Below are 24,947 nucleotides of genomic sequence, written 5' to 3'. Positions count from 1 at the left end.
AAGAGTTTAAAACTCAAATAATTGTTTGGGTTCATAGATAAACAAAGGTCCAAAAAAAAGTCAAACTATAGAATCTTTCTGTGGTAACAAAGAAGACCAAAACCAAATTAATCTATTATGGAAATTCAAGCTTTGAGTATATTTTAGTAATATTTTACTAAAGATTTTACACATAGATTGTATTGATAATGGTAAAGAAAGTGAAATTATTTTCCCATTTTTAAGGTATCTGTCTGATAATCTCAAAAGGCAGAAGAGTTCATTTTGCAGTTGGACCCTCAAATTTTTAAAAGATTCTTTTATCAGTTATAGCATTTAGGTAAGGATAGAAATAGCAAATGGTATATAAACCGAAATTCTCTGAAGTTTCAAAATTGGAGAACCAAATTTAAGTGATTTTACTAAATTATATTAAGTCAGAATTACCTAGGAATCTCTGGATTTGGAACCAGAGAAGTAGAGCCCCCTTTAGAGCTGTCCTGAGAATAAGCATTTTGTCAAAGAAAAGATATCTAGGGACCAGATAACTACATCTGGCACTCAAAAGGTGCTAATTAAATGGATATTGAGAATTGGTTACTAGGATACAAGGAGACTTGCTGTCAGTTAATATTGGTGATAACTATTATATTGCTTTGGTCTTTTGTTTTAAAATGTTTATGTTTAAGTTTTCTTGGTTACCTTGGTGACATGTAAATCTCCCTTTTCAGAACAAGTCTACTGTGAGACTTCTAAATAGTTTGATGTGTACTTCATGTAATTATGCAATTATGGGAACTGTGGAAAAAAATTTATTGTATTGTTTGAACCTAGCCCTGCATGGCTGGGAAACTGGATCATTTCTATGTGCTGTTTAGAGACTCTTAACTCATAACAACTATGTTATGCTGACCATAAACTCAGATGCAAAGACTGATAACAAGGAGTTTTCTCACAACTTTCAATCCACATTGTCTTCTAAGGGCCCCTACCAGGGCCTTCTGACTACTCCCACAGCCATCAAACTTGTGGGTATATACTCCTGGATCATCTGAAGAAAGTCCCTGCTCCTGACCAGATGGCAAAACCCTTTGGGGTCCCTTAGGGTTTGTTTAGTACAGACCCAGAAGCAGCCAACACCCAGACAACATAGCTGTCCCAAGATTCTGGACAAGAGCTGAGTATACCGTTCTAGGTTTTTTTTTCTCTCTTGTTTTTTGTTATATGCCTAACCACCAAGGCCCTGATTGAAATGTGTGTTAGCATTTTCTCCTTCTACATTCTCGCCCCCTTCTTTTTCTGCTTGCAGGCAAACAATGGCTAGCAATCATACCTGGCACATGCTTCCTAGAGAGGTCCCCTAAAGGAACTAACCCCCTTGACAAAATCTCATCCAGGCTCAACTGGCCTTTCTTGGTATCTTGGCTTGCACCTGCCTCTCCTTTATTGGCCAGAAAGGGAGGGGAATCTCCCTTTGGAAAAAAGGGAGAAATGTCAAGTTATCAGGAGATACCCTGTTTTCTAGAACTAACACCCAGCAAGCAAGTTGTGTCCTGAGCTTGGCATAGCAACAATCCTTTGCATTCACGTTCTGTATGATCTCAGCCACAGCAAAATCCCAGAATTGTTTCTGATCACAAAACCCTGCTATGAATCAGACTTGTCACATTGTTGCTATTACCCTCATTGTCAGGGCTACAGCTCACAGCATAACTACAGGTATAAGTATTAAAGATCTCCCCACACTGCCTCAGGGGCCCTCCACTAGGGTTGGGCCCCCAACACACATGTCCTTACTTGAAAGCCATTTCCCTCACACTGAAATTAAATTTCTGTTTGATTCCTGACTCTCCTGTCTCAAGTCTGCTCTATTCAGCTCTGGCTACCCGCAGGTTAGAGAGCAGTCCAGTCCAAACTACATTAAAATTCTTTTGACACTTCTCTAGGCATCAGTTTCCTCATTTCTAAAATGATAGGGTGGACAAGATGGCCTCTGAGGCCCCTTGCAGCTCTAAGTCTATGATCCCCTGAAAAAAATACACAAGCCAAAGGAGGAAGGAGAAAGGGAATAGAGGTCCTAACAGAGGAACAGCTGACGCAAGAATTCATTTTTAAAAGTCCACATTTGCAGCTTTTGGCCTCTAGAACGTGATAGCAAACTGAAAGCTAAGATTACATCATAATGGACAATAAGGTCTAACCTTTGAAGAATCTTCTGTGCTTGTCGTTCAGAAATATCTATGCCTAGGATCTTCAGAGACTGGACAACTTCTGAAGCGTCAACTTTTCCTTTAAGAAATAAGAATTCACCCAATGAAACACACTGAAGCAAAAAAAAATTGTAAAATATTACAATATTCCAGAAAACTACCAGTTCAACAATAGGTCCGGTCCTTCACTAGTCCTGTATACAAAGAACAGAGACTAAATTTCCCATATGAAACCAAGAGAAGTAAGGTCCCTAACTAAATACCATTAGAAAAAATAGGTAACAGTGATCCCTCTCTATTTATAGCCATACCCTCCAGCAAGTCAACTGATATCCAATTCATTTAAACAAGTATTTATTAGTAGTATTTATTAGTACACTATGGTATTTATCACACACACATACCTAGCTGGCATTGTGGTAGACACAATGTGGGGATACAAAATAATTATATTCAATATTTTTTCAACAGATATTGACTAGACTAGAATTCCAAACTTTCCATTATATGACTCCATCCTATCTTTCTAGCTTTAGCTTACACAATTCCCTCTGTACTCCAACCCATCTGGATTACTCATCATTCCTCAATAGTATTCCACACTTTCCCCTCTCCACACCTTCATTCACATTATTACCAACAATTAGAATGCCATGCTCCTATCGCTATCTGTTGACATAATGCCACTCCCTCCACAAATTCTTGATTCTACAAATTGGTGATGATTTTAATCCTTCATCTAATTTCGAAGCATGTTAAAATACTGTTATGTCCTTAGATCATAATTTAATAGCAATGATAATAACTGATATCTCCAGCATGCTTTAAGGTTTACAAAGCATTGGGGCAGCTAAGTGGCGCAGTGGATAGAGCACCAGCTCTGAAGTCAGAAAGACCTGAGTTCAAATTCGGCCTTAGACCAAACACTTGACACTTACTAGCTGTGTGACCCTGGGAAAGTCACTTAACCCTAATTGCCTTTAAAAAAAAAAGGTTTACAAAGCATCTTACAAATATTATCTCCTTTAGTTCTCAGAACAACCCACTGAGATAGGTGCTATGTGTGAGACAGGTTAAGTGCCTTGGCCAGTGTCACACCTGGCTGTGTCTGGGGCAGGATTCCAACTCCAGTTTCCCCAATTCCAAGTCCAGGACTCAACTACACTACCTAGAAGCCTCTATTTTGAAAGAATAGTTCTTTGTGTACACATCTCATGTCTCCTCCTACCAGGATTTAAGCCCTTAAGGGTAACAATTGTTTTTCTCTTTGTATCTCTCCCCTGACCCCGGACAGCGCCTTGCAAATTGTTGTTGCTGCTGATGTTCATATTTTGATTTAAATTTTATCCAGAGAAAAAAACTGATAAATAGGAGTATGTACAGAGTAATTTTACATACATACATATGTGTGTGTGTGTATATATATATACATATACACACACACACATGCATATATATACACACACATATACATATATACACACACATTTGTGTCTAATGGTGGCCATCTCTAGGGTGGAAGTCAGGGAGGGAAGAAAAAAAGAAATTTATATAATAACTTTGTTGTATATTTAAAAGTGATAGCAAGTTGCACATAGTAAATCTGTAGTTTCATGTGCAATCATCTTTCTTATTTTACTATGTTATGGAAATGCTTGTTTTATTCCATAAATTAAAAAATAAATGTTTTTTAAAAAAATTTGTCCTGCACTTAGTGGGAGTCAAGAAAACCCGAGTTCAGATCTGCTCCTGGATACTTACTAGCTAGCTGTGTGACCCTGGACAAGTCACTTAACCTCCATTTGCCTTAATCCACTGGAGAATGAAATGTCAAACCAATCCAGTATATTTGCCAAGAAAACCCTTGGAACAGCATGGTCCATGGAGTCACAAAGAGTCAGACATAACCAAACGACTAAACAACAACAAACATGGTGAGGCAGGTACTGGACCCACCCCAAAATGAAATTTTTAGGCAATGTAGCATAGTGAGGCAGAATGCTGGATCTAGAGTCAGGAAAATCTGGGTTCTAATGCTCCCTCCAGTACTTACTAGATGGGTGACCCTGGGCAAGTCACTTAAACTCAGCCTCGGGTGGGTGGCCAAATCAAAATCATACATCTCAGAAATACCTCGCTGCTGATAAAGCAACAGCTACAGTAATACAAGCAACAGAATCAAAGAGAAACTAGCTCTTTTGAATCAGAGACACTGATGTAAATATATTTAGCCTGATAAAAGGAGCTAAGTGGATCATAGAGCCATGTTAGGGACATCAGAAGTCACCTGTCTAATCTCTTCACTTTACAGAGGACGCTGAGGTCCAGAGACATTCAATGACCTGCCTACACTGACATTGGTAGTGTCTAACGCAGAATTGGAACCCAGATTCTCTAACTCCACAACCTGTGCACTCTTGCCACTGTTTCACACTCTCTCTTAATTTTGGAGGGACAGGAGTAAGCTAAAGACTTTTCTAACAGACATTGTCTAACACAGCTTTCATTTATAAACCAAGCAGTAAATGGAAGAATGAAGCATACCGTCATTGTTTTTGTCCAGACTCTTAAATGCCAACCTCATCTTTTTCTCATGATCTTTAAGGTACTTCGTAAACTCTGCAAAGTCCAGCCGCCCATCACGGTTGGTATCTCCAATGTTGAAAATTTTCTGCAAGTGAAAAAAAGATATGGCAGAGAATTTTAGAGTCCGGGAACACTGTTTCTAGCGCTGAGTGATGTCTAACGTTTCCTTAGTCACCTTAAGCTGACGGCAAAGTACTAAGTTAAACTTTAATTTTCCAGGCCACAGCTTCACCGGCCAAGCATCCCCCACCAAACATACAATTTCTGAATTTGGCACAACACTACAACAAGCAGTGTTCCATTGTCAAAGATTTTGAATTCTGAGATTCAAACAGACAAATGTCACTGTTGAAGGCTAAAACAGTCAAATAGCAATTCCCACAGTTCTGAATAAAACCAAGCAGAGAGGAATGCTATTAGTACACAACAGAAAAGCATTCTTAAGGAAAGCTCAGGAGCTTAAAGATGCAAGAGCTAGAGAAACACAATGCTTATCTGTGAGTGCCTTCTGGGTCCCACTGCAGAAGTGGGTACCTTTATAGTGAGCTAAAATTAGCCCTCTAGCTCATAGGGTGTTTACTAAAAAAAAATGCTCACTATGTAAACAGGAGCTATTATCACTCTCACTCGTTGTTTGTCCTTCCTTCTCGGAGAGGACCATGGCATAAGAAAGGCGAAGCCACGACTAGCAAGTGAATTGGATTTAAGTGAGGGAGGGCTGTGCAAAGTCACCAACCTCCCTTTCTCCTCTTGAGCCATCTGGGTCCAGTGGCCAGATACAGATCAGGAAGACTGGAGATGCCCCCACTACTGCCTGGGAAGAGGAAAGGGTCAGGAGATTCAATCCCATTATGGAGGGAAAAACATACTCAGGTATAGAACTCTAACTTGCCCTATAGGGAGTAGGAGGGGAAAAAGGAAAGAAAAGGGAGGGGTGGTCAGAAGGGATGGAAGAAGTAGTAAGGGAAAAGAGAAAGAAAAGTCCCCTGACTGATAGAAGGGAGGGAAGATTGAGGGAGGTGGTGGTCAAAAGCAAAACTCTAGTGAAGAGGGAAAAAGAGAAAGGAGAAATAAAAGCGAAAACAGAGGAAGAGGGTAGGAATAGGATGGAGAGAAAGACACAGATAGTGAGCATAACTGTGAATGTAAATGGGATGAACTCTCCCATAAAACAGAAGCGGATAGCAGAATAGATTAAAAACCATCATCCTATAATATGTTGTTTACAAAAAACCAAATATGAAACAAAGGGATACACCTAGAGTAAAGGTAAAAGGCTGGAGTGGAACATATTATGCTTCAGCTGAAGTAAAAAAAGCAGGGGTAGCAATCCTGATCTCAGACAAAGCAAAAGCAAAAATACATCTAATTAAAAGAGATAAGGAAGGAAACTACATCCTGCTAAAAGGTACCATAGACAATGAAGTAATATCATTACCAAACATAGATGCACCCCAGTGGTATAGCATCCAAATTCTTAAAGGAGAAGTTAAGGGAGTTACAGGAAGAAATAGATAACAAAACTATACTAAGTGGGGGATCTCAACCTCTCCCTCTCTGAACTAGATAAATCTTACCACAAAGTGAACAAGAAAGAGGTCAAGGAGGTGAACAGAATTTTAGAAAAGTTAGATGTGGTAGACCTCTGAAGAAAACTGAATGGGGATAGAAAGGAATATACCTTTTTCTCAGTGGTACATGCCACCTACACAAAAATTGACCATATACTAGAACATAAAAACCTCACAATCCAAGGCAGAAATATCAAATGCATCCTTTTCAGATCATGAGGCAATACAAATTACACGTAATAATGGGTCATGGAAAGATAGGCTAAAAATTAATTGGAAACTAAATAACCTAATCCTGAAGAATGAGTGGGTCAAACAACAAATCATAGAAAGGCTCAATAACTTCATCCAAGAGAGCAACAATAGATAACATACCAAAACTTATGGGATGCAGCAAAAACGGTTCTTAGGGGAAGTTTTATATCCCTAAATGCTTACATGAATAAAATAGAGAAAGAGGAGATCAATGAACAGGGCATACAACTAAAAAAGCTAGAAAAAGAACAAATTAAAAATCCCTAATACCAAATTAGAAATACTGAAAACCAAAGGAGAGATTAATAAAATTGAAATCAAGAAAACTATTGAACTAATAAAACTAAGAGCTGGTTTTATGCAAAAAAAAATTAAAATAGATAAACCTTTGGTTAATTTGATTTAAAAAAGAAAGAGGAAAACCAAATTACCAGTATCAAAAATGAAAAGGGTGAATTCCCCCCACCAATAAAGAGGAAATTAAAACAATAATTAGGAGCTATTTTGCCCAACTGTATGTCAATAAATTTGACAATCTTAGTGAAATGGATGAATATTTACAAAAACAAAATTGCCCAGACTAACAGAAGGGGAAGTAAAATACTTAAATAACCCCATCTCAGAAAAAGAAATTGAACAAGCCATCAATGAACTCCCTAGGAAAAAATCTCCAGGGCCAGATGGATTTACAAGTGAATTGTATCAAACATTTAAAGAACAACTAATTCTAATACTATATAAACTATTCGGAAAAATAGGCAAAGAAGGAGTACAGGCAGTTTTCAGATGAAGAAATTAAAGTTATCTATAATCATATGAAAAAAATGCTCTAAGTCACAATTGACTAGAGAAATGCAAATCAAAACAATTCTGAGGTACTGCATCATACCTGTCAGATTGGCTAACATCACAGAACAAGAAAATTACAAATGCTGGGGAAGATGTGGGAAAATTGGAACATGAATGCATTGTTGGTGGAGTTGTGAACTGATCCAACCATTTTGGAAAGCAATCTGGAACTATGCCCAGGGCTGTAAAATTGTGCATACTTTTTGACCCAGCAATAGCACTTCTAGGGCTGCATCCCAAAAATATCATAAAAATGGGAAAAGGACCACAGGTACAAAAATATTTATAGCAGCTTTTTTTGTGGTGTCCAAGAATTGGAAATTGAGGGGATCCCCATCAGCTGGGGAATGGCTGAACAAGTCGTGGTATATGAATGTAATGAAATATTATTGTGCTATAAGAAACGATGAACAGGTGGACTTCAGAAAAACCTGGAAAGACTTACATGAACTGATGCTGAGTGAAGTGAGCAGAACCAGGAGGACTTTGTACACAGTAACAGCCACATTGTGTGATGACTAACTTTGCTAGACTAATCTCTTAGCAATGCAAGGATCTAAAACAACTCCAAAAGACTCATGATGGAAAATGCTGTCCACATTCATAAAAAGAACTCTGGAGTCGGAATGCAGATCGAAGCATATTATTTGCTTTTTGTTTGTTTGTTTCTTCTTTATCATGGTTTCTCCCATTAGTTCTAACTCTTCTTTACAACATGACTAATGTGAAAATAGATTTAATATGAATGTATATGTTAAGCCTATATCAATTTACTTGCTACCTTGGGGTGGGGGAAGAGGAGAGATGGAGAGAAAATTTGGAACTCAAAACCTTATGGAAGTGAATGTTAAAAACTAAAAACAAACTTCTTTTTAAATGGTGGTGGGAAGTGTACAAAATGTGGTTGGGGATGTTGCTTCTGCATATCTATCACTCATCAGGGTGTGGATGCCTACATGACAGCACACTGGAGAGCATTAAAATCAGTTTAAACTGAGTTTGAAGTCTGTGAGAAATAGTTGGTTTTCATTTCCACAAAAGTCACCTGAAATGCAATCAAAGGGTCAGGTGGAAGTTGAACAAAGGAAGCCACAAATTAGAATAAGAAAACACTATTGGTAGGTGAATAGACTAACTGGCTGAAAACCAGTTCTGAGGTTAGGTATAGATCAAAATCAAAAGGGGTGTTTCCCAAATAAGAGCAAAAGTGGACAGGAGCCTAGGTCGCTGAATGGTGGAGAGTGAGAGATGTAATTAGGGGCGGAGACTCATGTAGGAAAATTAGGCACTTCGGATATGCTGTGACCTCTATAGTACCCAGCCAATGGGAAAACAGGGGAGGGAAATTTGAATAGGGAATAGGGAATAAAAATGTGCGTATTTGTTTGATATGTGTGTGTACAGAGGTCGTTCATAAAACCTCTTCCTGGTTCAAACAAAGGCTTCGTGGAATTCATGGTAAGACTTTTGCTGCTAACAGGGAGGAGCGGTAAAATGCAGAACAATGCAAGTACCTGTTGACGAGATTCGCCAAAGAAGATAGGCTGGACATATCAACTATCAGCTATTACTTGTGCAGTCATAAGATGAAAGAAACTGATAAATGTGTACTTGGGTAAATCTTTAACTGATGTATTCACCACCACCAAGCCAGAAAGGCTCTCTCCTTCTTATAAAAATCTCAGCACTCTGTGCCATTAATGCATTTATCACACAGTACGCTGTAGTATGTTTTGGGTTTGGGTTTTGTTTTGTTTTTTTGGCACATGTTTTATGAGGCTGGAAATTCCCAGAGTTCAGAGATAATATCTTATTTGTCTTTATAGAACTTCAGATGTTAGAACTGTGCCTTGTAATGAATGCAAATTTGATAAACACAGAAGGAAAGCTTATCACATTTACAGACGGCACCAGGGCAGAGGAAACACAGAAATCAGAAGCAGGATGCCAATAGATCTTGACTGGCTAGTACACTTGGGCCAAATCTATTAAGTTGAAAGTACTAGGGATGAATGTAACCTCTTACTACTTTACAAGTATAAGATGGTGGAGGTTTGTCCATCTGAAAAAAAATAATCTGGGAGGGTGGGAAGGTAGAGCTCAACTCAGGTCAAAAGTATGATATGGCAGCCAAGAAAGCCAATGTGAACTTTGGTGGAATTGATAGAGTCAAGGGGCTAAGGAATTGAGCATCCTGGTGTCTGCACTGTGCCCAGGTCTGAATGTGGAGGACTGTGTTCAGTCTGGATGCCACCCTTTAGGAAGGTCCCTGCAGTGGTAAACTGGAGACTGTTCAGAGGAAAAAAACCAGGATCCTAAAAAGTTTGAGTTGATGCCATATCAGGAGTGTTTCAACAAAATGGAGATTCTTTGGCCTAGAGAAGCAAAACTTTAGGAAAGTCACAGGATAGAGGTCTTCAAGCATTTGAAGGGTTGTCATGGAGAAGAGGGATTAAGTTTGTTCCATTTGGTCCCAGAGGGCAAAGCCCAGAGCAATGACTTAAAGTTACAAAACTGACAAGGTTAGGCTTACTAGAAGGAAAGCAAAATGAAATTCCTCTGGAGGGAGGGTTCCTTATCTTTGGAGATCTTCAAAGCATGTATGACTTCTCATGTATGACAGAAAAAAATCTTGTTCAGATACATAGTTAAATGGCCTCTAAACTCCCTTCCAACCGCGAAATGCTCCGACTCTGAAATGTTTTTGAATGAACAGATGGATAGAAGAATGAATATATCTGATGTGATTTTTTTTGAGACTGGGTCTTATCTCAACCCAGGCCAGAAGTGCAGTGGCCACTTGTCGACTTAATCCCAGCACTGAATGATGGAGTTTTTACTTGCTCTTTTTCTAACTTGTGCCAGTTCATGCCTGTTTAGGTAGCCTGATGGCACCCCAACTCACAGGGGTTCACCAAATTGGTGCCAGCCGTAGTGTGGACACCCAATTGACTTTAGCTCACTGCAGCTTAGGACTCCTGAATTTAAATGATCCAGCAGCCTCAACAACCCCCAGCATCAGGAATTATAGGCGTGGATTACCAAAACCAATCCAAGGAAATTTGCTAGCTAAGTAGTAAAATAATGACAAAGTACTAAAATTCAATGAGCATTAAAATTCTGCTGTAGAAATAAGTAATCTGATTTCTTGCTCCTGACTTAACAGAACAGATAAGAAAATATTAATGACTTCTAAGATTTGGAATTGCTATAATTTTCAGGTTATTTTTATCATTAAGCCTCCAAAAAGAATTATATCAAAGGAACAAGACAAAAAAACTATACCCCATTTATCTCCACAAGAGAATTGTGTCACAGGTCTAATTAGACAATAAATACCATCAAATACACTAGGCCACATGCCAAGGCTAACACATGGTTACCAAACTGAAGAGTTCCTACAGTTCACAATCAAGATCTACCTAATTTGACATTGTATACTTTGACTCTATTGGATAATGAGCTATAAACATTTCTCACTTTAGATACTATAAAAACCCAACCCATAGTGTGGAGCTCGGAAACACAGACAGACTAATAAATGGGAAGCTGACTGGAACTGCAGTGTCATAAAATGTTACTGTAATTATTTTGCTCCTTCTCTTATAAGTGAAAATCTGAGCTAAGAAATACTGACACATTTTCATATTTTGCTTCTAAATCTAACCTAGTTTTCTAGATCATGGTCTTAAAAGATCACCCTCACATTCTGTCTTTACTTTCCAGAAAATTTATTTTGAAACCAGATCTTCTCTATCTCACCCAGGCTGGAAGTCACTCACAGGCCTGATCCCTGTGCCCATCAGCCCAGAAGCTCTGGCTTGGCCTTGCCTCTCCTTCTTTGGGCACATGCCTGTGACTGGGGGAATGTCAACATCACAGACAGAAATAATGACATCCAAAAGAGACGTTTACGAGGAAAGATAATGAACTTGGTTGTGAACATGTTGAATTTGAGGTACCAGTTAGCTATCCAGGTAGAGATGCACTGAGGCAGGTAGGAGTGCTGTCCCTGAAGCCACTGAATGGAATGGTCACCAGCGTCAAACAGCTGCAGAGCTCAAGACCAATGGATGTAGCAATCCTGATGTCACAGGTGACAGAAAAAAAAAATAAGTAGAAATCTGATTGAAAGGAATTGAGGACAAAGTGGGTAGTGAATAGGTTAAGACTGAGTTTCGATTAAGATTGTTTGTTTTAGAGAAGTTAAGGAAACAGTGAAGGGAAAGAAAAGGAGGTACCTAGATGACACAATGGATAGAGCCTGCGCCTCGAGTCAGGAAGACCTGAGTTCAAATTTGATCTTCAAACACCTACTAGCTTTGTGACCCCTGAACAAGTCATTTAATCACTACTTGCCTTAGTTTCCTCAACTCTAAAATAGAGACAATAAAAGCACCTACCTTCCAGGGTTGTTAAGAGGATCAAAAGAAATAATATTTGTAGAGGGCTTAGCATAGAGCCTGGCACATAGCAGGCATTCTATAAGTGCTAATTATTATTATTAATATTTAATGTTATTTATTATTAACTATGATTTATTATTATTAGAGGGGATTGTAGTTGGCTATGGGTGAAGGGCGGTTTGGTTTTTTTAAGTATGTAGGCAATTCTGTAGGCAAAATGTGCCTGATAGTAGGTGCTTAATAAATATCTGTTGACAGTTGATTCAAGGATCTATTGGCAAGGGTTAATGAAGTGCTTGGGTGCTTGTACTCAGATCCCACTTCCAAGATCATATTTCTCCCTAGCCTAAAGGCACTATCCCTGACAGTTTCCCTCCAGCCCAAGGACCCTATCTATAGAAATAACTCATGAGTAGGCCCAGTAAGGCAAACTATCTCTCCCTGTTACAAGAATACGCTGACCTAGGGGCAGCTAGGTGGCGCAGTGGATAGAGCACTGGCCCTGAAGTCAGGAGGACCTGAGTTCAAATCGGACCTCAGACCAAACTCTTGACACTAGCTGTGTGGCCCTGAGCAAGTCACTTAACCCCAACTGCCTTAAAAAAAAAAACAACAAGCTGACCTCTGTAGAATTTCCCATCTTTACCAGCAAAACTATCAAGTACTTACGTCCACAGTTACCATATACAAACCAGAGGCCAAACTATAGACATCAACTTCCGGAACTATCTTGTTACAGACATAACAGACCTACAACATACCCCTTAGGAAACTCTCCTTCCCCGAGGTTTCCAGTAGTGAATGACATAGTTGTATGTTATCACCCAATTAGCATACGTGCCACATAACTCACTGCTTTTCCTATATAAGCTTTAGCATCATTCCTGTTACGTTGCAAGTTCCCTAAGGAGCTCTGCCCAACATGGCAGTTTCCTTGAGAATCCTTGCCTGCTGTACAGCATAACAATAAATCTTTGCCACCTTGACTTAAAGAATGCTCGAGTCCATGAATTCATTCCAGATGACCCCATCCTATACTCTGGTGCTTGAGGGGTCTAAACCTCTCAGACCACAAGGAGAAATTAAAAATGCGTGACAGATTGAATGCAGGACAGATGAATCAAGACACTGGAGGACGTAGAAAGGTAGGCTGACAAGCACTAATGCCTAAGTGAGGAGCAGGGACATTTCTGTGACTGGAATGAATCTTTTAGAAGAAATTCACTGAGTAAGGAAACAGCAAGGCAACATGATAATGGTAGATGGAGGGGGGGACTCTGTCAGAAAACCTAGGTTCAAAATCCTCTCTCAGATATTATATCAGCTGTATGAGCCTAGGCAAGTCACTTAAACCTCTCTAGGCCTCAATTTTCTGATCTGTAAAATGGGAGTGACGATAACAACAGTACCTACTTCATAGGGTTGTTGTAAAGATCAAATGAGATAATGCTTGTAAGGTGCTTTGCAAACATTAAAATGCTATATAAATGTGAGTTATTTATTATTAAAGAAGATGCCTCCCCTCCCCCCGCACACACACACACACACACACATAGCCACAATACAAAAGAGAGCACGATTAGATTTACAGGAAGAATTGAATTAGGACCAGAACCACAGTTTGTCATTTGTTTCCTGTAATACTAGTCTAATTTCCATTGAGACTGTAGGGGAATGACCTCTGTAGGGGCAAGGACCAGCTCAAATATATCCACTCCCTCCTCAAAGCAATGTGTGGCAAACAGAAGACTTCCAAAAACACAAGTTGCTTTCTTGATTGGTTAGCAAGGAGAATCATCACATTTATCACTTCAAAAAGAGAAAGAGGGTGGTCATTCCCCATGAAGGTGCAGCTCAATGCAGCAGAAATGGTCTAGCCTGTGAGTCAAGCACTCTGATGCCAGATCACCTGTGGGGTCCCAGTGACCTTTTGCAACTGGCTCCAGTTGGGCGGTCAGGTGTGATAAGAGTCCACTCCTATCCACTTATGCTCAGCTGCCCCTTTGAAATGAGATGATAGGACTTGTTTTGATGTGGCACAGTGTGAATGACTTGGAAGCTGTAGATTTAGCCACTTGTGTTTGGAAGAAAACTACATAGTGAATTGTCATTAACTGGGATTCCTTTGTAAGGAAGCCTGGACAGGATTAATAGAAAGTTTGAATTAAAGGATATTTTAAAAGAAATCCTTTCATTTACCAGGCATCTAGGAAATACCTGCTGAGTTTCATACAGACCACTGTAAGAGGTAGAGGGAGGGGGAGCCAAAGAATGAACACAACACAGTCCCTGCATGGGAGAGTTTTATAAGGGGGAAGGTGTAGGGGACAAGGGAGGGGGATGGGGAGAGGAAGAACATCCTCTGAGGTAGGCTGTACAATTACCTACATTTTACAGATGGAGAAACTGAGGCAAGGGGAAATTAAGTCATATGCATAATGTCACCCAACAACTAAGTGGAAGTGCTGGGATTCCAACCCACATTTTCTGACTCCTCCAGATCCAGCATATTTACAACCTTATTGCATGCTATCTTAATACTTCTTTTATGAATCTGAATGTGGCAGAAATTGAAAGGAAAGGGGTGGGGAAGGTGCAGCAAGGCATAGCAGATATCTGTATCATAAACCCCATTATCATCTCTTTTCCATCAGAGGGGATCCTAGGATCAGTGATTTAAGGCTGGAAGGGATCTTAGGGGTTATTCAATATAATCTCATTTTACAGACAGAAAACTGAGGCCTAGGGAGAAAAGGTAGCCTCCCCAAGATTATACAAGTCATAAAATATCAGAACCATAATTTGAACAAGTCCAGAGTCCAATTCTAGCTTTGGGGTTTGTTTGGTCTTTTTCCTCTCCATTCCAGCACCTTGCTAGGCAAATCCAAGCTATTCTCCCATTTCTTTCCTCCAGAGCACCTTCTTAACTGGATGAAGTTTGTTTGTACAAAGTCATTTTTAAAGCTACCATCACACACAGGATTAGAAACAAAACCTGTCGGAAAGAGCTTAGAGTGGTGAAACAAAAATGACTGACATGTACATATGTTCTTTTCAATAAGTGTTTTTTTAAAAGTTAACAAACTTTATTAATGAGATAAACAAAAGGGTTTACAAACCCAGGTTCAGCTCTTTCCCACTCTGGAATAAGGAAGACCAGAGACCAAACCCATTCTCAGATACTTACTAGCTTTGTGACCTGGGTAAGTCACTTAATCTCTCACACTTCATGCCTCAGTTTCTTCATCTCTAAAATGGAATAATTTTAGCACCAACCTCCCAGGATAGTCATTAGGATCAAAAGAGATAAGATTTGTAAAGGCTTTTTAGAGCTAGAACAGATTGTCTAATCCAAATTCCTTTTCAAAAGGAGGAAACTGAGGCTTAGAGAGTGAAAGGGACTTTCCTGAGGTCCCAAAGTAATAAGTAAGTAGCAGAGTCAAGCCTAACTCTGACCAGTGACCATAAAGTCTCGATTTTCTGGTTTTGCATTCCTAGCTCTGAACTTGGACCTACTCCTTCCAGATCCTTATCATAGTATCTGAACAGAAAGAGCTCCCATCTCCTCCCCTGACAGTTTCACCAGCAAGGGCCTGACCCCTGGCAAGTTCATAAACAATCCAAGGAATTATGGAATTATGAGTACAATGAATGGATTTACTGAAAACAAATTAGCTAGAACTCAATAACCCACCAGTAACATTTTTTTAATTGGTGAAAGTAACTACCATTCTTGTTATGTATATAACTGTTTCTTTTGCAAAGTTTTTTTAATACAAATCATTTAACTATTCTACTATTATGACTTACTTAACTTCATAAATTATAAACATGAAGAAGTCCAATAGAGATAGTGGACAACAAATAATTTAATCAATTAAATAAATAATAAATAAATCTAGTATGTGCCAGCCATAATGTCAGCTTGAAACAAATCGTGTATTGGTCATTCCCTCCCCTACTTCTCCCTACCCTCAAACCAAAGGTCTTTTGGACCTCATGCCACAGCTCAAAGAAGCTTACATTGACTGTACTGAAGAGATAACTTACTAAATTGGGGATCAGCAAAGCCTTGACACATGGGGGCAGCAGCCTGGGTCCCAGCCTGCATGAAGGACATGCATCAAAGGTACACGCCTTTACTGAATGCTTCCCTGGTTATTACTGGGGTAAATAAGTGGCAGTGTGGATAATGGATAGAGAGTTGGCCTTGGTGCCAGGAAATTCCTCCAATGCTGGTTTTATGACCCCGAGCCAAACACCTAATTCTCCATGCTCTATGCAACTCTCTATACTGTTTCAGTCAGTTGAGAAGCATTTATTAAATGCCCACTATGTGTCAGGCACTGTCCTAAGTGCTGAGGATACAAGGAAGGCAAAAGTCTCTGCCCTCAAGGAGTTGACCATCTAATGAGGGACACAGAAAACGAAAATGTACAAACAAGCTACATATAAGAGAAATGGGAAAGAATTAAGAGAGGGAAGGCACTGGAATTAAGAGGTATCAGGAAAAGCTTTCTGCAGAAGGTAGGATTTTAGTTGGAACTTGAAAGAAGCCAGGAGAAGGGGATAAGGAAGGAAAACATCCCAGACATGGAGAACAATCAGAGAAAATGCCCCAAACCAAGAGATAGAATGTCTTGTTCCTAAAACAGCAGAAGGCCAGTGTCACTGGATCAAAGAATACATCTCAGAGAGTAAAATATAACAAGACTAGAAACGTCAGGGGAAGGGAGAGGGGGGAGTAAGGAGCTAGGTTATGAAGAGCTTTGCATGCCAAACAGAGGACTTTGTATTTGATCCTAGACAGAGCCCCAGAATTTAAGAGGATTGACATAGGAGGATCTCTACCTTGGGTAAATCTCTTTGACAGCATAACAGAGGATGAATTGGAGCCGGAAGAGACTTGAGGCAGGCAGACCCACCAACAGGCTATTGCAATAGGCCAGGCATGAGGTGTAATGGCCTGCATTAGGGTGGTGGCAGTGTCCAAAAAGAGAATGGGGTGTATTAGAGAGATGTTGAAAAGGTGAAATTAACAGCCCCTGGCAACAGATGGGGGGGGGGGAGTTGAAAATGACACCTAGATTGGGTCTGAGGGACTGGGAAGAAACTGCTATCCTTGACAGGAAGTTTCAGAGAACATACTATTCTACATAGGTAAAGGGAATTTCTGAATCTGGGAGTTACCTGTGTTGGTTCAGTTACAAACCCATTTCCTATCCCAGTGGCACCACTCCAAATTCCCTGGGTTATTGCCAATGCAGACGAACCAAGCCTTAGACTCAGGGCAGTATTGCTCTTGTACTAGACTAACCTGATTCCATCCATGTAGCTGTAAGATGTTTGGTCCTCAGTCTTCCTCTCAGGTGAATTTGTGTGCCTTGGTCAGAGGTCAGAGCACTTAGTGGCCCAGAACAATGTTGGAATAATGTCCTTCTAGGAATCGTGATTCACAGACTCATAGAATTTTAAGAGCTGAAAGGGGGCCTCAGCAGCCAAGAAATTCTCATGACAACATCCCTAATAGTCACCTGGCCTCCATTTGAAGACCTCCCTCCCAGCCAGGGGAACCCAACACGTATCTAGACAGCCCATTCCACTTTTGTATTCACACACACATACATATATATATATATATATATATATATATATATATATATACACATACATATATATATATATACACATACATATATATATATATACACATACATATATATATATATATACACATACATATATATATATATATATATACACATACATACACACACACACACACACACACACACATGCAAGCTTTGATTGTATAGTGGAAAGAGCACTGGACACAGAATCAGAAGTCATTTGCATTCAATAAAAAAAAAAGCTAGCATGTATAATGCTTCAATCTAGTCCAATCCTTTTGTTTTACTAGTAAGGAAATGAGAGGGTAAATTACTTTCCCAAGGTCATATGGTTAGGAAGTTGCAGCCAAGAATAGCTAGATGGTACAGTGACGTGAAGGGAGGAAGACTTAAATTTGAATCCAGCCTCAGACAGTTACTAGCTGGGAGGCTGTGACCCTGGGAAAGTCATATAACCTCTCTCAGCCTCAGTTTCTTCATCTGTATAAATTTTTTAAGGCGGTAAAGACCTGTGGAAAATTTTTTATTGTGTCATACCAAGATACTGTAAATATGTCAAAGTAATACAACATCAATCCACAAAAGAGATTACGTGGCGATCTAGTGATCCAGAAAGTTCTATGTTTCGCTGTCACAGTAGCTCTTAGAAGCTTGGCAAAAAGTTGGAAACTGAAAGGATGCCCATCAGGTGAGGAATGGCTGAGCAAGTCGTGGTATACGATTGTGATGGAATACTATTGTGCTATAAGAAATGATGAGCAGAATGCTTTCAGAAAAGCCTGAATTGACACAAAGTGAAGTGAGCAGAACCAGGACAACTATGAATGACTTAGCGAGTCACAACAATATAATGATTTGACATTTCTGAACAACTCATGATGAAAAATGCTATCTACCTCCAGAGAAAGAAATGGTATAGTCTGAATACAGATTAAAGCAGAGAAAAAGATACCCTTGAAACCTTTGTGCTGTTAGTTACCTCCTCTCTCTCTCATGCGTCTTCATTTTTTTTCTTTCCATTTTGACTGGCCCTTTCCCTTTGCCTACAGTGTTTTAATCTCCCTATCCCTTTAGTCCCCCATTACCTGAACTTTTTGAAGAAAAATAGTCTTTATACTCTGGAGTTTGCCTTTCCCCCTTCCACATCTCCTCAACCAATAATAGGATTTATTTAGTTAAAAGTTTTATTGATACCTTTTGTTTTCACACCATAGTTATTTCCTACTTTACTACCATACTTCTGCTAAATCCTTCCTTCTAGCCAAGAAAAATGACAAAATAAAACCAACTGACGGTAATCAATTCTGATTCTATAAACCTTATTCTCCACCTGTGCTTCTTAGCATCTCCTCTGAAATGTGCTCCAGGACCAAATTTGGTCCTTACAGTTAACCAGTGCTCCCTTTAGCTTTATTTTCATTTACATTATTGTAGTCAGCACATATGGTGTTCTCTTTCTTCTGCTTATTTCATCACATCATAGATCTGGAGCCTGAAGAGACCTCAGAGATTGCATGTAACTGCCTCATTTTGCAAATGAGGAAAATAAGGCCCAGGGAGGTTGTGATCTGCTCAGGGTCTCTTGGGTAATAAATATCAGAGTATGAAAGTTGGGATGTGAAAACAGATCCTCTAACTCTGGAGTCAGTGCTACTCTCATGGCTCTCATGTGTATTTCTGAATTCTTCAAATTTGTTATTTCTTATGCAAACTACCATCCCATTGCATTCGTATAAAACAATTTATATGACAGGAGGGAAGGACTAGACAATGGGTGAGATTACAGAGGTCTGAGGTATAGAAGAAGAGTATGAATGGCAAGGATAGGGTGGGAATGACCAAGGTTGAGACACAAAAGCATGATATAAAGAGACTGTGGGATTCTAGGATGGCCTTTAAGGAATCATTGACTCCCTCCCCCCCCCAAAAAAAAGTTTTGGTTTCCTTTTATGTGCTGTCTTTGCCAGTTAGAATGTAAGCTCCTCGAGGGCAGGAATTGTTTTTCTTTTTGTTTGTATTTTATATTCCACAGTGCCCAACACCGAGTAAGTGCTTAATAAATGCTTTATCTCTAATGGAGGGAGAAAATGTGTATATAAGCAGGCATATAGAAGATACATACAAGGAAACCCTAGAGGAGAGGGCATTAGCAACTAGAAGAGGAAGAAAAGGCTTTGTGTGCAGAAGGTAGTGTTTGAGTTAAGTCTTGAAGGAAGCTATCGATTCTAAGAGGCAGAAATAAGGAAGGAGAGCATTCTAGGCATGGGAGATAGCAAGTGCAAAGGCTCAGAGCTTAAGAACGAAGGGAAGTTTGGTAACAATTTCAGGGTGAGAGAGGGGGTACAGAGGATAAAGGAAAAGAGGGGAAAAGAGGAAAGAGACTGGCATTCCCCAGACTCATTGTGCTTTTTTCCAACTCCATGATTTCACACAAACCAGTCCTCATGCCTAGAATTGGCTCCCTCCCCAACCCCATCTGCACCTGTTGAAATCTTTCCCCTCCGTTAAAGCCCAGAATTCCCTGTGGCACCTTCTCTAATACTCTAAGTGATCTGTGTCCCTTCTCATATATCCCGACACTCATTTTGACTTCTCCTACTTGGTGATCATATTCCCACTTCTATTATAGTTACACACACACATAGGATTGGAAGGCAGTGACTATTCCTCACCTTTATATTCTCCAAAAACTGGCAAAGGACCTTGGGCATGAGCAGCACATAGTACATGGTGTTTGGATTTACTGAATAAGGTCAGACAAAGTGTGGTACTGGTAGCCAATTCCCCCGTTGTAACTGATATTCAGAGAGTCCCCAGATTCATATTTTAAAATGTCCCAATGGTATTGAGTGTTTCCAGTCACGAGCATACGAGCCACATGTGCACACACTCTGAGCAGTTGCCAAAAAGTAGTAACAAGCACTTCAGAGAAACTACCCCTAAGTACTGTGGTGTAATAACAATAACTGACATTTACGAAGCAATTCAAAGTTTCCAAAGCTTCACATAATGTTTCTGTCCAGACCTGTGATTTCACTGGTATCAGGAAGTGTGGAAACTCCTTTCACCAATGAAGAACAGAAAGTCATCTATAACTTGTGATCTCAGCAAGTTATCTTAGAGCTCTGAGGGGTTACGGTTAAGTTGCAAAAACTTGAAGGTTTACAAAGAGCTTTCCATACTGTTGCCTCATTTGAGCTTCACAATAAACCTGTGAGGAGAGTAGGTAGTATTATACTGGAAGAAAAAAACTGGAGCTCAGGGAAGTTAAGTAATTTGTCAATGCTAACAATGTCAGAGGTAGTTAGTCAGTAAACATTATTAGGCACCTACTGTGTGCAAGGCACTGTTCTAAGCACTGACAATACAAAGAAAGGCAAAAGATTAACCTTGCGCTCAAGGAGCCTAATAGGGGTGACAACATGCAAATACCTATTTACAAACTAGATATAAACAGGATAAATTGGAGATAATCAGCAGAGGGAAGGCACTAGACTGAAGAAAGACTGGAAAAGGCTTCTTCTAGAAGATAAAATTTTGGCTGGGATTTAAAGGAACTCAGAAAGTGGAGATGAAAAGGCAGAACATTCCAGATATGGGGGACAGTAAATGAAAATGCCTGGAGTGAGAAGATTGAGCATCTTGTTTAAGGAAAGCAAGGAGGCCAGCATCACTGGATTGAAGAGTTCGTGGAGAGGGTATAAGTTGTACGAAGAACAGAAAGGTACGATTTGAGCATAGAACATCCTGATTCCAAGTCCAGCACTTTATTCACCTTTTTTTTTAAGGCAATTGGAGTTAAGTGACTTGCCCAGGATCACATAGCCAGTAAGTGTCTGAGGCCAGATATGAACTCAGGTCCTCTTAACTCCAGGGCTGGTGCTCTATCCACTGCACTACCTAGCTACATCCAGATTACTTCTCTAATGGAAACAGGAAGTAGAATGGAAAGAAAAATAGAGTGAAAAATCATGAATGCAGCATTCTGCTTGTCTCAACTATTCATCAGCGATGGGAGCTTGGGCAGCTCAGTAGATCTTTCAGGGCTTCAGTTTCCTCAGATGTAAAATGAAAGAGATCACAGATTTAGAGCCGGAAGGGACCTTTGAGGTCAAAGAGTCCAACCCTCTCATTTTACACATGAGGAAACTGAAGCCCAGAGAGGAAAAGAGACCTGCCTAGAGTCACACCACCGTATTAAGTGTCTGAGGTGAGATCTGAACCCAGGTTTTCCAGCCACTAAATCCAAAATGTTATCACGTTTACCACCACACTGTTCAGGGTTAGACTGGATGATTTTGAAAATCCCTTCCAACTCCAAAAATAAAATCAACCATTCTTGACTCCTTACTCTCCCTTACTGCATATATCTATTCATTGCCAAATCTACCTCTACAACCCCACTCATCTCTATCCCTTTTTCTCCATTCACACAGCCAATACCCTACTGAGTCCTCATATTACTTCTCACCAGGACTCCTCCTACAACAACCTCCTAATCGAGTTTTCTTCCTCAAGTCACTCCCCTCTCCAATCCATCATCTACACAACTACTGAAGGGATTTTCCTTAAACACAAGCCTGATCCCATGACTCCCCTGCTCAACAAACCTCAGCTGCTCCCCATTACCTCTAGGATTCAATAGGTACCAATTCCCCTGTTTGGCACTGAAAGCCCTTTACCACCTGACTCCAACCTAACTTTCCTGCTTTATTCATTAGTTCCTTTCACACCCTATAAGGTCCAGCAAAATTGGCCTTCTTACTATTCCTTGAAAGTGGCACTCCATCTCCTGACCTGTTGGTCTTTTGTACTGGCTATCCCCCTTGTGGCAGCAATGCCCTCCTCCTCATTTCCACCTCTTCAAACCCCTAGTTCTCTTCAAAATCCAAGCCTTTCCAGATCCCTCACTAGTTGTCAGTACCTTCCCTCCCTTTCCCTCATCATGCATTTATTTTATATCTTCATATGTATGTATACGTTTGTACATATTTAAATATTAACATTGTTTTTTTCATTTTTGCATTCCTGGCTAATATCAGAGTGCCTGGCACATACTAGTTGCTTAATAAATGCTTACTGAGGGGATGAGAACAAAGTAAAAAGTGCACAACAAAGAACAAAAGAAAACTTACAAGGAAGCAAAGTAAAGATGGACAGCTCTCAACACAACGTGTAGTATTTATTATACAGGCTTTCTTGAAATGGAAATTTCTTGTTATAGATTTTTGAATCCTCGTGTTCTGCTGTGCACACTTTTCTTACTTTCTATTTAAGTTTCAATATTTACCTTTATGATGCTTCTTTTTCTTTTCTCTACTGTGAATTTGAGTTTGGTGTTTGAGTCTAAAATAATAAAATAAACAAATAAATGTTTGTTGACTAAAGTCTGATTTCTCTTAGCACTGGAAAACTGTTTTGAAAAGAACCTCAATATGTTCTCAGTTACAATGAAGCATGTTCAGGACAGTAGCCCCACAAACACACACACATACAAAATCAATTGTCAGATAATTTTCAAGTTTTGTTTTTGTTCTGACCTGAGGTTTCATCTGTTTGGAAACTTCCAGGGTGGAAATTCTCTCCATTTATGCAGATCAGCACATAACTACATATCTATAACTCTTCTATAATTTAAGTGACTTACCAAAAGTCACACAAGTCACATGTATCAGAAGCAGGAATGACATTTGGTTTCCTTACTCCAAGACCATCTCTCTAACCATTATGGCATTGCTGCATTTTTTTTTAACAATAACAAGTATTGTTTGAATACAAATTTTAAAATGTCTAAAATGTTATTCTTAATAAAGACGTTTGCTATATGTCATCAGAGGATAACTACTATGGGAAATATGGGTACAATGGAAGAAAGTTTTGATTTGGAGTCTGAGGATCTGAGTTTGAATCCTGACTTTTCCATTTAGCCCTTGGGTGACCTTGGGAAATTGAAATTCACTTCTCTTTTATGGCCCTCAGTTTCCTCCTCCATGAAACCAGGGATCTGGAACCAGATGACCTGTAATGTCTGCTTCCATTTCTAAATTTATGAGCCAATTAGGAGTCTAGGCTAGAGTCTGGAAAAGTCTTTATCCACTATTTCTTGTTAGCAGTATTTTTGAGTTATTGGGGAATTTTTTGTTTGTTTTTTTCATTCCTTTGGTATATTCATGCCATTTATATTGACATGTCAAATAAGGATAAATAGTGTACATTTAGGGCCTAAGCAATGGAAACAAAGTTTTCAGTCTAGCTGTTAAGACCTTAAATAAAAGGCTATACAGATAAAATATAAACATGTAGGTAAATTAAAATATAGGATTAAAATAAAATGAGACACCAAGTCAAAATGCAAGGCACCTGACCCCCTTACTCATCAATATTAGAACTTTCCCTCTGAGTGGCTATATAGAGAACAAGCCTAGTATAGAGTTTAGAGTGTATTAAGGGTGGTGAGTTTCAAATTACCTTTCTATGCTAAAAGGGAGATTTTTGGACTTCTGGGCATAATTAACATGACTCAGAGAGTGCACATTCAGAAATAATGTCCCAGAGAGGGCCAAGCCCTGCTATCAGTGCATGTACTAAAGATATTAACTACTAACATTTTAGGCAATGGAATTCATTCTATGTTAAGCAACAGGAAGTAGAGAGAAGGGTAGGTCTGCTTTGTAAGAAAACCCCGCCTCTTAAGAGCGTCTATTGTTAACAACTACAACTAACTAGTTAGGAATTCATTTCTGCTCTTGACAATGCGGCGCACTGTAAAACGTACCCAAGTATAACCAACTGGTCTTGGAGGGATACTGTTTCATAGAAGCCGGAAAGGGCTGCTTTACAAACTTATAGTAAGTATCTACAGAGAAACAAAGGAAATCGATTGGGGGAGAAGAGCAACTCGGGTATTTTCAGAATGTTGTTGTGGAGTTCCAGGTCTCTCAGCTCTACTAGTACAGCATCTCAAACTAGTAAAGTTTCGCCAGTTTATTTGGTAGCCACAAGTTTCCTTTCGCTGCGTGGTTATTTATCCATGCCACACATTCTACTCCCAGTTAATAAACCCGCTTCCTTTGCCCACTACAAAGCCTAGAAGGACAGTCCCAGCTTTTGCAACGAGTCCCCTTCTCCCTCTTCCTCCAAACAGGGACCTCTTACCCCCGCCCATCCTAGGCCAGTTAGTACAAGGCTCCACTCTCTCCAGCATCGCCGCTCTCGGGACCCAAGGCCCGGCAACTCACCTCTTCCGCTTCTTGGCCTAGAGGAATGCCCAGGTTTTTCAGGCCCTCCTGCAGCTCGCTGATGTCCACCTTTCCATCCCCGTTGCGGTCTAACTTCTGGAAAAGGTTTTCAAAGCGCTTGTGGGAATCGGTTTCCTGGCAGGCCGCCACAGGCAGCACGAAGCCCCTCACCCAGCGAAGCATGGCACTCCAAGAACAGGGACAGACCTGGGCAATGGGAAAA

The 24,947-nt window shown here is 39.8% G+C and overlaps 1 protein-coding gene across 1 annotated transcript in view; it reads right to left on the bottom strand.

The window, feature by feature from the left end:
• Positions 1-24,907, bottom strand: part of LOC110217777 (mitochondrial adenyl nucleotide antiporter SLC25A24-like) — a 43,903-nt gene extending 18,996 nt beyond the window's left edge. The window contains exons 1-3 of the mRNA XM_021000340.2: positions 24,725-24,907; positions 4,734-4,860; positions 2,181-2,268 (exon numbers count right to left, since the gene is read on the bottom strand). Of these exons, the coding sequence (XP_020855999.1) occupies positions 2,181-2,268; positions 4,734-4,860; positions 24,725-24,907 (398 nt within the window). The remainder of the gene's footprint in view (positions 1-2,180; positions 2,269-4,733; positions 4,861-24,724) is intronic.
• Positions 24,908-24,947: the final 40 nt, after the last annotated feature.

The sequence above is a fragment of the Phascolarctos cinereus genome, unplaced genomic scaffold (assembly GCF_003287225.1).
Source record: "Phascolarctos cinereus isolate Bilbo 61053 unplaced genomic scaffold, phaCin_HiC Scaffold_5;HRSCAF=322, whole genome shotgun sequence".
Taxonomy (NCBI): Eukaryota; Metazoa; Chordata; class Mammalia; order Diprotodontia; family Phascolarctidae; genus Phascolarctos; species Phascolarctos cinereus.
The sequence above is the reverse complement of the archived record's forward strand: the minus strand, read 5'-3'. Positions and strand labels throughout refer to the sequence as shown.